Here is a 19,659-nt window from a genome sequence, read left to right as displayed (position 1 = left end):
TTTTTTCTAATGTTTGCTTGTTTTGTTTTCCATCAGCTTGGCAGCGCAGGGTGTCGAGGAGGCGGAACAGTCTGAGCAGAGATGCATCACTGACGGGCTCACACGTCGCAGAAATTAAGTAAATCCTCAGGTGAGTCACAATTCCATATGAAAGTTCAGCTGCGATTTTCTCCCGGTTGGTTAGCCCCTTATTACTTTCGCACAAATGGATTTTAGCCTACACATATACTGTTCAATACATGTCAAAGCACGGCTGCTTAACAAATGATTATTGACACTGCGTGCAAAATATAGTTTTTATCAAGCATTGGGCAATCTTGCGATTTTTGTTTATTTTGCTTACATAACATTTCATTTTTCATATACTAGTATAGATAAAAGGTCCAAAATGTAAATGTATGTGTTTATTTTACCTAACCTTGTCTGTTTGCGCCTGTATATTTCTCCTGTGTATATATCATCCTTAAAGGCCATTCTCAATACACTCATATTTTATTTATAGATTGTTTTTAATGAACATACACACTGAAAGAACACTGAAAAAAGGAATACAAAAATAAAAGATAAAATAAAATGCATAACAAACATGGCGTAGTCTACTATACAGGTTTCTATGTCAAATGTTAAACAGAAAATAAAAAAGTCAAAGTGGGTGTCATGTAGTTCCCTTCAGTACTGTTAAATAGTCAAGGAAAGGCTGACATATCTGTTTACATTTCTCTGCTTTCCCTGAAATCTCATATTGAATTTTCTCCATATCTAAAGTACTGGAAAACTCTACGAGCCAGATGTCAAAACAGGGGCCTATGTCTTTGTTCCAAACTTTAAGAATCGTTTTTTTCGCGATCACCATCCCATACTTTACAATGACTTACAGTCTCTAGTTGTCTTGGCAAGCCTTGAATGGCCGTTTCTGGGTTGGGATGAAGGATGTGGCCTTAGACATCTGAATAAGAAGTAGATTTTAACTCTGGCTTTATTCAACATCTAGAGTTTTGGTTTAGATGCAAATATACACAGAATTAGTTCTGCCAAATAGTCATAGTTATTCAAACATTTCTGAAAAATATGTAATTTGAAAACAAAAAAATCAACTGGAAAAGTAAAAATTTTTCCTGATGAAATCTATAAGCTAGAAATGTAACTGCAGTGTTTTGCCTCAATCCATGGATCATATTGAAAAATGGCCAGCATGATTTCCCGAAGCCCCATGTGACATCAAAAGATGTTTGTCGAAGCAGTCGAAAGTCCAGAAAGATATTCACTTAACCCTAAGAAAACGAAAAGCTGCAAATCCTCACATCTTAAAATTTCTGAACCCATATGTGCAGATTCATTTTTATTATTCAACAATTGCTATAGATTAACAAGGGTGGCACTTTTCAAAAGAAATCTAAACTAATATAAAATATAAGATGTTTTTTCCTTTTTTGATTTGTCTTTTGTTTTAAAATTTTCCGGTTGATCAAATCCGGTAAAGTTCACATTCCTCCCATGCCGTTAAATTTAGATTAATTAAATTACATTGTGTCAAATAAACCAGTGACAGCGATAGAATATATTTTATCTCAGTAGAATTGCGCAGTATTTCCCTCTTACTTTCACTGCTCTTGACTCACACGAATAAACAGTAAAGTGGCACTATAGTGAGTGGACATGTGTTATTGTGCCAAAGAGGGAGGAGGAGGAGACGTGCCGTCATTGAGCGCTTGTCAGCCACACTCGTCTCTCGCTGGTGAGTCAAGGTTCTCTTGTGAATCACGTCTGTGAACGAGTTGAACGATGGGCTCAAAGTTTAGTCACTCTCCTCCTTTTTCTCACCACCAAAATCCTCCTCTTGCTATTATTTCCACTCCTCCTCTCCATTCATCTCTTTGTCCGTATTCCCCTTTCCTTCCTGCCCGCTAATTGTTGTTGTAGCACACCATTTATTTCTCCTGGGAGAGCCTGCAGTAGTTCTCCCCGGGCCAACTCTTTTCAGCAGCATCTTGAGGCCCTTGTTGGTAGACCTCCAGGATGTTCAAAAAAAACCTCTTCACACACCCAATTCCACCTGCGGGCCAGTGCAGCCCCGACAAGGGGATTTCACCGCACTGATGACGGGGCACAGTCTTCCTTCCTGAACTCACATAAATCTGTCGTTGTACCGCTTCCTATAGTCTAATATTAAAGCTGTTTTTCCATGACATACTACTCGGCAGGGGAGGGAAAGCTGTTGACTAGCATGAGCCGATAGTGAATGCACATTTCATATCCCTGCATTGCTTATTGCTTTTTAGGCACACAGCATAATCACTGCAGTGTTTCTCCAGTCTGCCCATGTTTTTATTTTGCTGTGTGTAAATAGCACCTTAACTTTTGTTCCACCAGAAAAATGACAAGAATGGACTTGTAAGGACATTTTTCAACCCAGTGAAGGACCTCTGTCATCTCCGACTTAGAATTGTAGAGGCTACCGACCTTAGGCTATAATCAAACACACACACACCAAGAGGCAGGCATGGTCACATGGCCATGCATGCGAACACATTTGTTAGTCAAAGTTTTGTGTTACTGCTGTATCAAAATAACCAAGGCAATCACAACCAAACATTTCAGTTATGAAAGGAAGAAGATTATGGTATTATATAATTGTAACATTTAATGTAGAACAACTCTTTACAACTTTACAAACATCCATAACTTTTTATGCAACACACAGAATAAATAACACAATGTTGAACTTTGGTTTAAAAATCTTAGTCACATTTTCCTTAATATGCCTTTCCCGCTACTTGAGAGAAAACATTGTGTAACAAAAAGTTACATAACAGTAGAGCACATTTCTAAGCTGTCACATTTTTGTTGTTTACTCTACTAATTTCTCTTTGTCTTCTTACTCAGCTGCAAGTGTTTCCTTTTAATTGAACACATTAAGCAATGTAACATATTACCAAACATTCAGCTTCTGCAGACGTCTGAAATATGACAATCAAACAACTCAGACCCAATTCCGTGGGTGATTGTAGGGTAACATTCTTTTAAAATGTGAAATAAAAGTACATTTCATGATATATACACAACATTCAGCTTATTTACATATTTGTTCACTGCATTACAATGACTCTGCTTTGAAATAGGAGGGTTTTAATGTAATACTGACTCGACTGCAATGGCAGAAACACAAAAAGAGTTTCCTCCCTGAGATTCAACCAAGGACGTATATTTTGTTTCAAAATTGGGGACACACATTATAAACTTAGGGTCTGGGGGATGCAAAAGTAAGGCTCTCATGAATTCTGTAGCCTGTTGCTTTTTCAAATATGTATTCTCCTGTATTACTTTTTGCACATTCAAAACGTTTCACAAGGAAGGACTTTGGGATGTTTTTCTTCAAGTAATCATGTGTAAACTAAGGTGACACTTGACATTGGTAAGGGAAACGTTAGCTATAGGCTAGCTAATGTAAGCTAGTTGGCGTAACTAAGGCAAAAGTTAGAAACTATATAGCCTGATGTTGGCATTCATCCTTAGACACAGCCAGAGATGGTTTGGCCGACTTAGGCAAGGCAAGGCAAGGCAAGGCAAGGCAAGGCAAGGCAAGTTTATTTCTAAAGCACATTTCGGACACAAGGCCATTCAAGGTGCTTTACAGATGCAAAAACAAAATACTTAAGGGGTGTCTGAAATTTTTAGGAACTATATAGTTACAGGAAGGAAGAATATTTAAATGTTTCGACCCCATGAGATGTTATTCTTACCTCTTTTTGGAATAAGTGGGTTGTCTTTAATTTTTTTTTCTATGGCAACACATTTACCTCTTCTAAATATTGAAGGGGACATATCCCTTGCATCCCCACTGCAATCTATGCCTATGCATTCAACAGTCCACCAGTGTTCTCAGCAGTGTTCAGGGATCACAGTATGTCAGAGCACAGGGGGATGTTGTGCTCGGGTTCTTGCAGGTAGCTCACCTGCCAGGGAAGTCCCAGAGTCGGAGACGGCTCCGCATAAGTGTCCATGTACCTCTGATTACAGGAGGCCCACATCCCTTGCTGGTACCCCAACCCCTCACCTGATGCCTGGGGGTATCGCAGAGGGCTGGGCGGATGGCCGCGGGGGCTACTGCAGTGTCCATGTGAGGCATAAAGCTGTCCCTCTGTAGGGTAACAAGGGTAGTGGGGCGAGGGGGGACACGATGACACAGCGTTATCCATGTAGACATGTTGCTCCGCGGGCAGCCTGTGCACGTGAGGCCCTTGCTGTGGCTGCATTTGGTGAGAAATGGACGTGTGCCAAGGGACGTAGCTTTGATGCTCCAGACGGGGAACTGCTGCTACCCTGCTTGGCTCATGTCGAGACGCTCCCATGGCAACCGGTCCCGCCGATGACCTGTTGCACTCCCGATGGGCGCAGGGCTTGCTGGGGGGGTTGGAGTTCAGGAACACGGAGAGAGCAGAGATGCGGTTGATGGCCCTCTGCAAGGTGGCGATCTTGGAGAGCCGTTTACCGCTGAGGTCGTGGTTCAGGGTGAGGCGCAGGGCGTTGAAGGCCTGGTTGTAGTCCATGATGCGTTTTCGCTCACGGACATTGGCAGCCATCCTTCTGGCTTTGGAGCGGACGGGCCGATTGCGCTTCTTGTTCTGACCTTCCTCTGGGTCGCTGGGGCTGCCGGTTGAACTCTCGCTGTCTTGGAAAGATCCTTTGGGACTTCCCTCATCATCCTCCTCCTCCTCCTCGTCCTCACCGTGGTCCAGCTCCCCGCCAAGCTCAAGCTCTTCCTCAGAGAACTCTGATCCTGCCGCACTGCTGCAGCTCATTGTGTCAATAAACGCAGAGGCACTGGATGATGAGTCGGAGTACAACCTTCGTGAATGCTTCTTGGCTTGTTTGTGGGGCTGTCGGTATCTGTTGCTGTGCCGACAGCCCTGGTATTCTCCAAGGCCGTGGCTCCTCCGCTGCCTTGTGATCACTTGTACCTCGACAAGACAGGTCGGCCGGCTTTTTAAAGCTCTTCAAGTCACATGGTACAGTCACCTGTGAGGAATGGTGCACTCTCTCTCCCTCCTCCAGGTTTTATGGGTGCCCTCCAGGCAAATGGCACTGTCACCTCCTCCTCCTACTCTGACTCTCCCTCACATCCCTTACAAGATCTTTCAGAAGAAGTTTCGACACTTCACTTCATTACAAAGCATACGCAAAACATACTAATTATTTGAAAATGGCAATTAACTTCACACTTCCCTTTAACACCTTTTTATAGAGGATTTGATTCAGCTGCTTTTAACTCCTTAACGCTTCCATAATCCCTGACACCAGTTAAGTGTGGTTTTTACTTGAGACTATACATAAAGCGGTAGTTTTGAGGAACTAAGTCACTGCTAGTGACTTTTCCAATTCCGGTCATTACATGGGGAGGCTTACCATACCAGGTCAGTGTTCTTCTGTACTGATGTCCGCCAACTTAATTGGAAATCAACACTTGTCGTCCTTAACAACCTGCCAGTTGAAGAAGTAGAACATTTTAGGCACAATCATTGACCAAAACCGACATTTTAATGAGAACATAGACAGCATTTTTAAGAGACAACCAACGGCTCTTTTGTTGAGGAACTTTGAAAGTATATAATCATAGTAATTAACATAACTGACTGGTACAGAAACCTGAATGTGACAAATAAAAATAAACTCTCAAAAATTATTATTATGGCAGGGAAGGTAATTGGCAAGTCACAAAAACAACTTCCAACAATATTTGGAATTTTTCCCATGAATGCAATTTTTACTTATGAATGCAATTTTTACTTATGAATGCAAATGGAATTATTGAAGAACCTACACACGCTTCAGCATTTGTCCCTTGAGCCAGCTGCAACTTATTTGAGAAGTATTTCATCCCCTCTGCCATTCAGGCATTGGACACAATCTGATTTTACTGAGAACACTTGATATTTTAGATTTGCTCTTTAATACTATTTATTTAACTTATTTTCTGCTACTTGTTATTTGCACTATATTCTCTCGCTGATGTGTATTTGTATGTTTTATTATGATGTTGTGCTTTATGTAATTTATGTCATTGTGTTCGTTGGATTAGGCCAAAGACAAATGCCCAGCAATGAAGAGATATTTATTTAAATAGATGTTCCTCAAATATTGGAGTAGCAGGGGAATGACAAATTGCATCTTTATCCAAACAGTCTAATTGTGTACACGTTTCACCTTTTCTCAGGTCTGGGAAGGGAGGAAGCTTCTTATCAACACTACAACACTAGGTTAGATTTTTCCTTGCAATTAGCTGTCGCTGGAGTGGCGATTCTCTCCCTCTCTCTGTCTGTCTGTCTCTTTCTCTCAACTTGTGTTTTTAAGGGCCATGTAATTTAGAGTAGCTTCCCTGGAACCCTTCGCCATAAATCAGGCCCGGGCAGCACCTGAGGACAAGAGCAGAGGTAGCCCGACACTTCAAAGAGAGGAGGAAAAACAAGGGCAAATATTTTACAATTAGAACCTACAATTGCTGCTGGTTAGGCTATCGCTCTTTCAAAATAATCTTTTGCTAGTAAAGACGTGCTTCAGTTTTGATAAAGATATAGACTGTTGAAAAATCCAATTTTGAAATTAATTATCTATTAAGTTTGAAAGAGGGATTTTAAAAATAATGTCCTCCAAGGCAGATACTAGAAAAAAACTCTTATGTTTTCATATCACCTCTAGTCTTGACCTAAAACATTCTGGTATTACACAGTGGAGAAGAGGAAATACCTGCAACCCCATGAAAGATCTATGTGTAAGATATTGCGGTGGTCAGTGAAAGGTGATGGGACTGACCTTTAGCTAGGCTTCTGGCCAAGTGCAATGGGTCAGGTAACTAAAGGGTATAGGCCCTAAGATGCTGAACTGGGGGTCGTTGAGAGCATTGCTTCCTTCCTGTCCTCTTCTTTTTATTGTACGTGTTGCGGCTCTGAGACGCCGACCTTTAAAACAATTGCAGCCCTGAGTTTGAGCTCTAAATGCTATTGATTTTTGGTGGGAACGTTTAGTCCAGCCTTATTTAGTGCTGTGCCCTGGAGATCAGCATGGACTGAACATGGATTATTATAAAGATTGTATTTTATTTATGTAGCCGAACCTATACTGTATCGTCAAGGGCAGTTCCAATGTTTAGATGGCTCATGAGGTTTTGCAAAAAAAAAATCTTTCATTTCTGCAGAATTATAGCTAATTGAATATATATTTTAATTACTTCCAGGGTCTGCAGACTATTTTCTATAGCATTTATAACAAACCCAGTGCAAGTATGAAGAGAATGTGGCATGGCAGGGGGGGATGTTAATCTGATCACTCAGGGCCCAAATCTGTGGGGGAGGGAGTCTCAAATGCCTGAAAAGAAATTATTTCTAAGTAAAAAGTGTCCTAAATATATTAAAATATAGTGAATAAATCAGTGAAGTGACTTAAGTTATTATTATGTGGAATACATGAAAGGTTTCTGTTTCTACTCTCACTCCAACCTAAATTCAGAAAATGGTTTAATCCAGCAAACCTCTCTGAATCTGAGCCGATTCATGGAGAGTTAAAATGCACAAATATTGTCATGTACACCTCAAAAAAAGAAGATGGAAATTCGAAGACAAAAGAAATGAAGGAATAAGAGAAAGAAGATAAATTGTTGACTTACTTTTAAAAGAAACCCTACTTTACCCATAGTTAAGTTGTATTGTTATTGTAGGCAACAATATGTTAAATAACTATTGAAGGTTGATATGTGGGGTAAATTCACATTCAGATTTTAATTTTAATATGAACAGTTCATAGTAAATACCATAATTAAGTCTTCAGATTCATGTGAACAGTTGTAGGCTCAATTATTTCTATCACAAAATTTAAAAGATTTGCTTTTGACATGGATAAAGGGCGAAATGGGGCCCACAGAGAACACTTAATGTATGGAGCCGGGAGTTTTGTTCTACGTCCCTGGTTAATACTAATAGAAAACATATTGTGAGAGCTTCAACCTTCAAACAAAGTGCACAAAACATTGAACCACGATGATGATGTTTAAGCATTTCAATCATTCTTCTATCTCATGCTTCCATTCCTTCAACCCTGTGTGCATACCACACCTTTTTTACATAACCCCGCTGATCTTTTGCATACCTTTTATAGCTAAAACTGTTTGAAATGTTCAGGCCGCGCCACTCAGCTCCAAGTGTGTACAGCTTTATCACAAGCAGTGATTTATGGCTTCACAAACATGTCAGATTTACTGCTGTGGTGTAAAGAGCATGAGGACTACAGCCTCGGACTCTCCCCGGCCATTCATTTTTTGACAGATGACAAGACACCAGTAATTATAAGCCGCCGGGAATAAATCACAAGATTTTATCGCGCAGCTCGGCCCTGCCCTTGATGGAATAACCATTTTAAAGCAAAGAGAACCTGTCCAACACCGCTGAACCCAAGATTTGTAAATCTCCTGCTCAAGCCCCCATAATAACTGGTTGTTAGCCGTTTGTTATTAGAGGTCTGTGTGCCAAATGTTATAGATGTATATTTCCAAAGGGGTAGTTAGGGGGTAATAAGTGAGTAAGGTCCGGGTCCGCTAACCTTGGCTTTGCAGTGGTATGTTAATGCATGTTTTTGGTGTCTGCCATGGAATTTTCTCACCTCAATAAAAAGCTTCCAGTCAAAAATCTCTGCCCCCCATATTTGTCACACCACAATCCCTCATGGTAGTTAATGTCTGTAACAATCAATGTTATCAACTTCACACATGCCAAAAGAATACTCCAGTAGACGTTAAGCCCATCAATATATCACAAAAAAAATTAAAACATTAGGTTTCACAAAATTGTATTAGGTTAGTTATAAGAAAACATGTTAAGGTAATCTAAGTTAATAAACTTCTGTAACCCAATGATTACGAATTCAGCATACTAAAAAAAAAGACTTCTGATCAACACAAGATTTAAGCTTACCTCAATATATTGAGAGGCTACATATTTTTTAATTGTACACAGATTTTATTTTTACAATACAATACAATACAATGGATTGGATTTATATAGCGCTTTTCAAGGCACTCAAAGACGCTTTACAGGGTTCCAGGTTCCATTCATTCACACACAGTCATACTGGTGGTGGTAAACTACCATAGTAGCCACAGCTGCCCTGGGGCAGACTGACGGAAGCGTGGCTGCCATTCAGCGCCTACGGCCCCTCCGACCACCACCTCAAACATACAACAGTCATACACATTCACACGAGGCAAGGTGGGTGAAGTGTCTTGCCCAAGGACACAACAACCATGACACTGGTGGCAGAGCGGGGATCGAACCGCCAACGCTTGGATCATTGGCCAACCCGCTTAACCACCTGAACCACGGTTGCCCTCATTTAGTAGTTAAGTAATACAAAGTTCATCCAATTTATTGTTTACTTATTAGTTTGACATGAATGTAGTTTTGCAAAAGGTTCCACACAATTTAATTGAGCACATCCAACATTTTGTGGTGAGTTGAGAAATTGCTCAACCATAGGGAGTGTTGTTGCATTGTCAACCAAATAAACATTACGTGGTCACACGCCATGAATTAAACGCTACATTGCTACATAAATGGATCATGCTATCCCAAATTACACAGATAATGAAAACGCATAACAAAACCAACGTTTAACCAAAACATGTCATCTCTAAAACTCAAACATTAAAAAGTCCTTTGAAAATGCTTTTCACTCAATGGTGCATCTAAGAAAAATGTAAATCCTAATTCACTTAACTTTGATGTTTTGTGTTTTAACAGAACAAACATAGTTTGTACATCCAACAAGAGACACTGTTACATGAACTTTATTAGAAAAATATATTTTAACTTAACAAATGTATTAATAATTAATAATGTATTAACAGCTTTCTTTGCTGCGTTGAGCTCTGGCTAATATTTCTGCAGGTAAGCGAGCTGGCCAGCACATCTCTTTACATCTTTAATTTTTTATCTTTGCTGTCAGCACAGAATGGTGCCTGTCATGGCCATTTGTATACCAGACCCTCAAGTGAAGGAGATAAGGCCTGTCTGAGTCACACTTTCCTCTGTGGTGAATGAACACAGTGAGACTTGAAGTCTATAAGGATCATTTGACAATTTGCACAAAAAATATAACCCAACCAAAAAACAACTTGTCACTTGATCCGAGGTATAGTCAAGTTCGCTATGAGCTGTTAACGCGTGTCTGTCAACATTTACTGCACAGACATACTTGAGTGCAACACACGTCTTAAGCTTGGTGGCATGGTGAGAGAGTGTCTGTGTCAAAGGTGTAAAAAAAACAAGTGGAAACTGCAAGTACTACTGACACAACAATTGTGAATCATTCTGTCTAGAATTACTGGCAATTACGTGGAGTTGGCTGCTGTAATCCCTTCCAGTGTGCAGCTATAAAATCTGTGCTGTCGGCTTGAAATGATGCCCGGGGTATTTCAGCACGCACAGCTCAACATTGAAAGTCTTATTCATGGAAATATCTGTCACACTGTTGGCTATTAATCATTGAAGTGTGTTGAAGTTTATTCTACAACATTAGAGATGTTCCCAGTGGGGGGGGGGAGAGTCAAATAGGGGGTTGTTTAATAAGAAAAGGATATTATGATAAGAGCGGCCAATAAATGTTGTCATCCTTTATCATCAAGTAGTTAAACATACCAGTATAGGTTTTGAATGATTACATCTCCACTCTACTTAATCAAATTAATATATATTGTTGTGTACATAGTTGATTGAGTTTTGAGTCTACATGTTTTTTTGAGTGTTAACCCTGTCTTTTGATAGTCCAACCAAATGAATCATGAGATATTTTTCTTTCAGTGAGGTCGTAAAAGGTGAGCCAGTTGCCATGTTGAGAAAAACAGCACACCTCATGTTTGGGTCGCTAAAAATCCCCGCACTCTCTAATTAAGCCATAAGCAGAACATTACTATAACCTCTCTCCTTAGTGATTTACACCTTGTAACAAAACCCTGCATATCTGTCAGTACTGATGTCATGACATGTCTTACACAGTCGCCTCCGCCCAGGAATGTCAGTATACTTCCTCCCCTGCCCAATACTTGAATTATGATATGAATCACTTTTTTTAGGGGATAGTGTTTACGGCAGGACCGTAGGAACTGCACAGTTTATTTGTTTGTTCATTGCACAGGGCAGTGGGCGAGCACAAATCTGTTCACCTAAACCATCTTTCATTTCCTGCAAGGATCATACAGCCAATTTTCTGGAACTTTATGCACACCAGTGGTGTCATGTGAACGTGCCCCACCAGATTTTTGATATTTTTGATTAATATTAATATATATTATTGCTGTCAAACGATTAAAATATTTAATCGCAATAAATCACATTAATGTCATAGTTAACTCGCAATTAATAGCACATTTTTATCTATTCTAAATGTCCCTTGATTTCTTTTTGTCCCATTTTTTCAAATTTTGATGCTCTTATCAACATGGAAAAGTGGATCGGCTTGATTTGTGCAAATATTTTTTTATAGAAAACAACATTGGCATATACTGTAGTGTTCAATTTCACACTACATTCTCACTTGGATCAGTCATTCACACTGTGGCTGGCCTGTTTTAATTTCTTTAAACCAATCACAATCGTCTTGGGTGGCTCTAAGCCCAGGGGCCTGTTTCAGGTAGCTGGTTTTGAGGCAACCCAGAGTTTGTTCGCTCTGAGTTAGTGGAAACTCTGGGTTTTCCGTTTCAGGTAGCAGGTTCAGCGCAACCGAGAGTCAGTTACTGCGGCAACATACGCCGTGGGTGGGTCTAACCTGCTCGGGAGGTGGTTAGACCTACCCTGAGTTTGTTTTCACTTTACGCTGCAGCTCCGACTGAAGAAAGAGTGTCACTGTCACACGCGTCCCTGTACAGTTTAAAGCAAAGTCACTCCATAGAAATCTCCATCGGGATGTTTTTATCATTTCCTGATGATTTTACGTTTGACCGATCATTTATCTGATCAGTAGCCTTGTTCTCAGCCCTCGGTCCGTTCATATAGGCGGCCACCTTACACATCGTGACATGCTCTACATTCAGATTAATAAACCTATTTGTATTGTATGTTTTTTAACGTCTGTGCCACTGAACAGATTTATGTCAGGTGGATTCATGTAACGCTGCGGCTGCACGCGATCGTTACTTGTGCGATCCTAAAGTCACAGATGAGCCTCGTTAAATAGCCTAATATAAATACACTCAACAAAAATATAAACGCAACACTTTTGTTTTTGCTCCCATTTTTCATGAGATGGACTTAAAGATCTAAAATTCATTCCAGATACACAATTGTACCATTTCTCTCAAACATTGTTCACAAATCTGTCTAAATGTGTGATAGTGAGCACTTCTGCTTTGCTGAGATAATCCATCCCACCTCACAGGTGTGCCACATCAAGATGCTGATCTGACATCATGATTAGTGCACAGGTGTGCCTTAGACTGTCCACAATAAAAGGCCACTCTGGAATGTGCATTTTTTTGCTTTATTGGGGGTCTGGGGACTCAGAACCAGTCAGTATCTGGTGTGACCACCATTTGCCTCATGCAGTGCAACACATCTTCTTCGCATAGAGTTTATCAGATTGTCAATTGTGGCTTGTGGAATGTTGGTCCACTCCTCTTCAATGGCTGTGCGAAGTTGCTGGAGACGGCTTATGGTGGAGAAATGAACATTCAATGCACGAGCAACAGATCTGGTTGACATTCCTGCTGTCAGCATGCCAATTGCACGCTCCCTCAATGCTTGTGGCATCTGTGGCATTTTGCTGTGAGACAAAACTGCACATTTCAGGGTGGCCTTTTATTGTGGACAGTCTAAGGCACACCTGTGCACTAATCATGATGTCAGATCAGCATCTTGATGTGGCACACCTGTGAGGTGGGATGGATTATCTCAGCAAAGCAGAAGTGCTCACTATCACACATTTAGACAGATTTGTGAACAATGTTTGAGAGAAATGGTACAATTGTATATCTGGAATGAATTTTAGATCTTTAAGTCCATCTCATGAAAAATGGGAGCAAAAACAAAAGCGTTGCGTTTATATTTTTGTTGAGTGTATAACAATGATATAATCATTTAAACTGTGATCACTTGAGGAAAATGGATCTGGTAATAAATCAATCAAGGCTCTTCAATGGAAACTGTCACCTAATGTGTCTCATGTTAATGTCTTTCACTCCCCATTTAAAAGAAGCGACAGTCTGTTCTGTTCACTGCACAGTAGGCTATTAGGCTATAGCTTGCCAACATATTATACAGTGAATATAAAACACTGTCAGCAATGCTGTGCCGCGCCAGCTTTATTACTTTACAGCTGATATGAGTAACTTTTTAAAATAGACAATAGCTTCTCATACGGAAGCGAAATGATTATCTTGACAAAAAATGTTTGCTCTATTTTTTTTCTGAATTGCCGAGGAGATTAGATCAGAGTTATGAGACAATATCCCGTTAATTCTTCTCCATAGGCTACCATAAGCTCATTCGTTAATATTTCTAACTCAGTGGGAGGAGCGGAGATTTCTTTTTTTCTTTTTTGAGAAGTGGAGAAGTGGGAGGATCAAGCATTTGTTTCTTCTGTTTCCATGGTGAATCATGTTATCAGCGATCCATTGACGATGGCTTTTACGCACATGCTCCACCCAGAGTGAACACGCTCAGAGTTGATAAACCCAACGCTGATCCACTGTTCTGAAACCGAAAACCCAGAGTTACTCATCAACCCTGCGCTCTGAGTTTACCAACTCAGAGCGCAGGATTAAACTCAGAGTATGTAAAACCAGCTACCTGAAACAGGCCCCAGGAAGCTGCAACGCTTCCTTTCAAAATAGTGCAATTTGATGTCGACCATGGTCCTTTTAGAAAAGGTGCCGACTCAAAACCGATAATGACACACACGTTTGTGTGCAACAACATTATGAGCTGGATACTATCAAACCATATCAAAAACACACGCACACTTTATGTTCTCCCGTTCTGAGTGACTACAGCGGGGAAGAGGAAAGGGAACATACGTTAGCCTACCCTTTGGGCGGCTCGCAAGCCCAAACAAGTGTGTGCGGCGTGCCTGTTGTTGTGTTTCCGGTCTAGCTAGATCCGGTATGGAGTTGTAGTTTTTCTAACGTTACTAGTTGTTTTAACGGCATGTGAAAAAAACACAAAGTTAGTTAAGCCAAAAAGAACTTTAATCTTGCGATAAAAAAATTGCCGCTGTTAAAATGGGTTTGCGTTAACGCCGTTAATAACGCGTTTAACTGACAGCACTAATATATATAATGTAGATATATACACAGTATATACATATGTATATATATTTATTAGGGCTGTCAAAATTAACGCGTTAACGCAGGATGATTAATTTCTGGAATTAACGCGTTCATTTTTTTAACGCAATTAATTACTTACTTACTTACGCCTTACACCCCTACTGGGGTATAGGCCGTCGACAAGGGACCTCCAGAGTTCACGGTCACTGGCGTTCTTTTCTATCTGCGACCAGGTGCCTCCCAGTCTCTTGGTGTCTGCCTGGAGGTCCCGGCGCCAGGTGTTTTTAGGACGTCCTCCGCTTCTCTTCCCTTGAGGGTTCCAGGTCAGAGCCTGTCTGGTGGTGCTTGGTTGTGGTTTGCGTAATGTGTGCCCGATCCATCTCCATCTTCTTCGTCCAATTTTGTCTGCTGCTGGGGGTTGTTTTGTTCTTGTCCACAGATCGTTGTTGCTGATCTTGTTCGGGCAGTACATTTTCAGTATTCTTCTGAGACATTTGTTTATGAAGGTTTGCACTTTATTTATTGTGATCTTATTGATTCTCCATGTCTCTGCCCCATAGAGCAGGACGGATTTTACATTGGAGTTAAAGATTCTGATTTTAGTCGTTTCCCGTATCTCTCTAGAGTTCCAGATGTTCTTGAGAAGTAGAAATGATGTCCTTGCCTTACCTATCCTAGCTTTTACATCTGCATCTGTACCACCCTGACTGCTGATGATACTCCCCAAGTAGGTGAAGGACTCTACCTCTTCTAACATGGTGTCACCAAGGGTGATCGGTTCGGTACTAGTTGTATTTATCCTTATGTTTTTTGTTTTACCCTTATGGATGTTATGTCCTACTTGTGAGGAAGTCTCTGTGAGTGTATTGATCTTGTCTTGCATCTGGTGGTAGCTATGTGACAGTAGTGCCAGGCCATCTGCGAAATCTAAGTCATCCAGTTGTGTCCATAATGTCCATCGGATTCCGTTCTTCCTTTGTTCTGTTGTTGTTCTCATGATCCAGTCAATGGCTAGTAAAAACAGGAATGGGGATAGAAGACAACCCTGTCTGACCCCAGTCTTGATCTGGAACTGTTCTGTGAGCTGTCCATCATGTATCACTCTACAGCAGGGGCGTTCCTAGGTTTTTGAGAGATCCGGGGCTTAGCCCAGGCCGTTCACGGCGATGCGCGCGCGAAGAATTATGCGCGCGGCGCGCGCGAAAATACGCATTTTAATAGCCTAGATATAGTAGTAGCAGGCTTAATGCCTCTGGTACCATCACACTACAGTCACTAACGTTAGCTAGCTAGAGCATTCTAGCCGCAGACAAAGTACAAGTACATTTACCATAAGTAAGGTTTTCAAACGTTTACAGACATTTGCATTACTGACATATAGTAAAGACATTGTAAAATCTAGGGCTTGTCCTCACTACTACTCACCTGTTGTAAACACTGAGAGACTGGCTGGCTGCTGAAGTGTACTGACGCACTTGTTGCTCTAGTCTGGTAAATGAGGGGCGTTCAAGGACCGTCGGAAATTCGAGTTTTTATTATTATTTTTTTTTTTCAAAATTAGATTCGGGGCTAATCAAATTAGATCCGGGGCTTTAGCCCCGAATAAAACAGCCTAGCGACGCCACTGCTCTACAGGTCATTCCAGAATAGCTGTTTTTAATGATGTTCACTAGCTTAGTGGGCACTCCATGGTGTCTCAATAACTTCCATGCGGTCTCTCTATGTACACTGTCGAATGCCTTCTCGTAGTCGACAAAGTTGACATGGAGTGGGGAGTTCCACTCTAGTGACTGCTCTATGATAATGCGAAGAGTGGCAATCTGGTCAACACAGGTCCTATTCTTTCTAAATCCTGCTTGCTCGTCCCTCAGTTGGTGGTCAACTGCATCCTTCATTCTGTCCAGGATGACTCTATTTAGCACTTTTCCTGGCACAGAGAGTAGGGTGATCCCTCTATAGTTGTTGCAGTTTCCCAGGTCTCCTTTCTTTGGGAGCTTGCTAATAAGGCCCTCTTTCCAGTGTGATGGTATCTCTTCTGCTTCCCAGATCCTTTTGAAGAGTGGATGCAGCAGGCTCACCGTGGTACCAACGTCTGCCTTTAGGGCTTCTGCCGGGATGCTATCTGGCCCAGTTGCTTTCCCACTCTTCAGCTGTTGTATCGCTTTCCTGATCTCCTCTCTGCTGGGTATGTCACAGCTGATGGGGAGGTCGGTCTGTGCTGGTTGGATATCTGGTGGGTTTACTGGTGGGGGTCTATTTAGCAGTTCCTCAAAGTGTTCTGCTCATCTGTGTAGTTGTCCGTCCTTTGTTTTAATGCTGTTTCCCTCTTTATCCCTGACCGGTCTTTGTGGCCTGCTGTATTTGCCCGACAGCTTTCTGGTGGTGTCATTCAACTGTTTCATGTTTCCATTTCTTGCTGCTTCCTCTGCTTCTTCGGCTAGGTTGTCGATGTATTTCCGCTTGTCCGCCTTAATGCTCCTCTTAACCATTCTATTGATATTTGTATACTCTTCTTGTGCCTTTGCTTTGGATGCTTTGTCACTGCTGCTTTCTTCTCTTTTCTTGATATCCACTCCTTTTGCTGGAATTTCCTGTAGCCAACCACTTCTTGGCATGTGGATATTACGCAATTAATGCATGTGCAGAATGATTCGCCCCATACATCCCACCGGCTCTGCACTACAGTCACTCTAGCGTTGTGGCTGACCCAGGATCAGTAGCTGTGCGCAGCCAAACATAGCAGCACGTTAGCCCATGCCGTGTTTTTTGGGCACAGAAAGTATATAAAATCAACCGCCGCGGATGGCAGTTGATGTCGAAGCAACAGGAGGAGAAAGGACAAGGACGCAAGGACACAAACGTCTGCAGTTTTCAGAGGTGTGTGCGATTAGACATTAACATAACGTCGGCTTCCTGGTACAAATGAACAGTCCCCTAGGACGTGGTCGTGCGTACAAACGGTACAACACACACACACACACACACACACACACACACACACACACACACACACACCGCGGACTGTAATCAAGTTGTATTCAAGAATGCACAACCTATAGATTCACCAAATAAATGCCATTATATAGCCTATATTTGCCCAAAGACATAGTAAAGACTAAGAGACAGACCAATTGAATTATGGTGTGGTAGGTATATATTTTAGTTTGATTTAAATTTATTTTCAGTATTAAAACCATCATTTGGATTTTTCAATTAATAAAAATACTAATTTAAAATGTACATATCCACCGTCTGTCATTGTCATTTATCTTTCCGTTCATACAACAATATACAGAGAAAATTCAAATTTTTCAGGCATATTTCGAATGGTAAAATTAATCATGATTAATCGTGATTAATCCACAGAATCCTGTGATTAATCTGATTAAAAATTGTAATCGTTTGACAGCCCTAATATTTATATACTGTATATACAGTATATATAAATTCAATTATTATAATAATTATTCAAGGGGTCATTAACGGTGGAGCTGAAGTGGTTAGCATCAAACTCCTTCTCAACATGTGAAAATGAAATGCAATTACTTCTACACACTTGATAGCATTTGTTAGCAAAATAATTGGCAAGTAGCCCCAATAATATTAGCAAAAGCCAGTGGTCATCAATCCCTCAGTCCATTTGTTAAGCCCTCTGGCTCGCTAGCTAGTTACGTCTTGTAGCAGGAATCACTTTTCATAAAAGATATGGTTTACCAAAACTATCTACTGTGTGTAGAAGTGAGTACAAAAGTGAGTTATTTGCAATAGCAGCAAAAATAAGTGTACATGAAAATCTCAAAACAAAGATCCAGTATTTACCGTAAGATAACGTGGGAGATGACTGTGTTTTAGTGAAGAGGCTCCTGCTGCAAGAAACAACAAAAAAATGCACATACATTAAAACCAAAAAAAAAGAGAAAGAAAACCCTAAATAGGCAGTGAGCGGTGTATATTCATAGTGCATTCCTTCCAAAGAGAAGTCAGTCATTACGCTAGGTTATCATTACAGGATCCATTTGTGTTGGAACTTGTGGTCAAGGTTAACTGTCTGTAGGCTAGTTCCCACACAACCCACTGCAGTTAAGGGCTACCCTCTGACTGCAGCCATGGTAACAAAGCATTGCAGAAGCACTCTGCTTAAATGAGTCTAATACTTTTACAACACTCTTAAATGGATGTGTGTGAAGCGGCTGCTCCCAGGGGACACAGCTTGATTGACAGTTGTTTAGAGTCACTGGTTTGATAGCATGAATAAGTGACGAAAACTACATGACAACTGTCTTGCTGGAAAATCAGCATATTTGTCCAAAGACAAAAGAAAGTTACAATCAAACTTGGGAGTTTTGTCATTACGCGCTCATTGATAATTGTAACTTTGCGCTGCAGGTCAGTCCTTCGTAGGTCATAACCCTGTCTTGCCTCTGGCCATTAACCTCTCTCCCTCTCTCTCTCTCTCTCTCTCTCTCTCTCTCTCTCTATATATATATATATATATATATATCATCTCTTTCCATCGATATATATATATATATATATATATATCGATGGAAAGAGATGTGCTGCAGGTCTTATGTAATAAGAATAGATTTTCTAACCGTCAGAAATTTGACTATGGCCTCAATCCATCATATTAAGCCCTGAGGGATATCTTAAATTTAATATTCTCTTTTATCCTGAGGAGCAAATTCGTTAGAGCAATACTTCCAGCACAGGTCACCATAGTTCGTGGTGTTACGGGTTATGATCACTTTTTTCAAAGGTCTGACAACAATAACCAGGTGCAAATTTTTTCATACTGGCCATTGAACATACCCTTTCTAATGCAAATTTGATGCAGGATCAAAATCCACAGTCCAGTCACAGGCTCACATTTTGACAGTCAGCAGCAGCCTGCCACACAACACAAGAGCCACAGAGAAAAAATCCCATCGGCTGTTATCATACCTGCAAACTCGTCGCTTTTCGGCGATTTTCGCCGTTTTGAATCAAAATATATGACCCACGTGAATCGTATAGATCCGAAGAGTTTTTGTTTTTGGGAGGGGGGGGGGGAGTAGGGGTAGCGGCAGCTGCCAGAAAAGTCAGCCAGCGCTTCCCAGACTGGACTGTGTGGGCGAGTTACCGTAGTGTGAGACAAGGGAATATAGTCATCTTGGCAATAAAACATCTTTGGTAGACGTCATGAGTAGCCTATTGTCCAATCAGCGTTAAGATCGGGCACCGTAAAGTATCACTAATGCTGCCGCTGTGTGTGTGTTCAGACTTTAGAATTGGCTAAAAGTCTCAATCAAAGCGTTTTTGATAATACAAAATAAAAAATTAGAGGCTTTGATTAAACACTGTCAATGGTTTAGAGG

The 19,659-nt window shown here is 40.9% G+C and overlaps 1 protein-coding gene and 1 long non-coding RNA gene across 2 annotated transcripts in view; one reads left to right on the top strand and one right to left on the bottom strand.

The window, feature by feature from the left end:
* The window catches only part of LOC307260361, a 47,337-nt gene that overhangs the window by 11,454 nt on the left and 16,224 nt on the right, over nt 1-19,659 (top strand). Inside the window, exon 4 of the long non-coding RNA XR_013845184.1 lies at nt 37-130. This is a non-coding gene — a long non-coding RNA (uncharacterized lncRNA). The remainder of the gene's footprint in view (nt 1-36; nt 131-19,659) is intronic.
* On the bottom strand, nt 3,565-4,940 carry bhlha9 (basic helix-loop-helix family, member a9). The gene has a single exon (XM_080040699.1). It carries the CDS (start codon nt 4,797-4,799, stop codon nt 3,897-3,899), a length of 903 nt encoding a protein of 300 aa, XP_079896825.1. The 5' UTR covers nt 4,800-4,940; the 3' UTR covers nt 3,565-3,896.

This window comes from Ammodytes marinus, assembly GCF_949987685.1.
Source record: "Ammodytes marinus genome assembly, chromosome: 14".
In the NCBI taxonomy this organism is placed as follows: Eukaryota; Metazoa; Chordata; class Actinopteri; order Uranoscopiformes; family Ammodytidae; genus Ammodytes; species Ammodytes marinus.
The sequence above is the reverse complement of the archived record's forward strand: the minus strand, read 5'-3'. Positions and strand labels throughout refer to the sequence as shown.

What these genes read in the sequence shown, in the direction of transcription:
- bhlha9 (XM_080040699.1), bottom strand. Translation starts at nt 4,799, where the DNA reads ATGAGCTGCAGCAGTGCGGCAGGATCAGAGTTCTCTGAGGAAGAGCTT.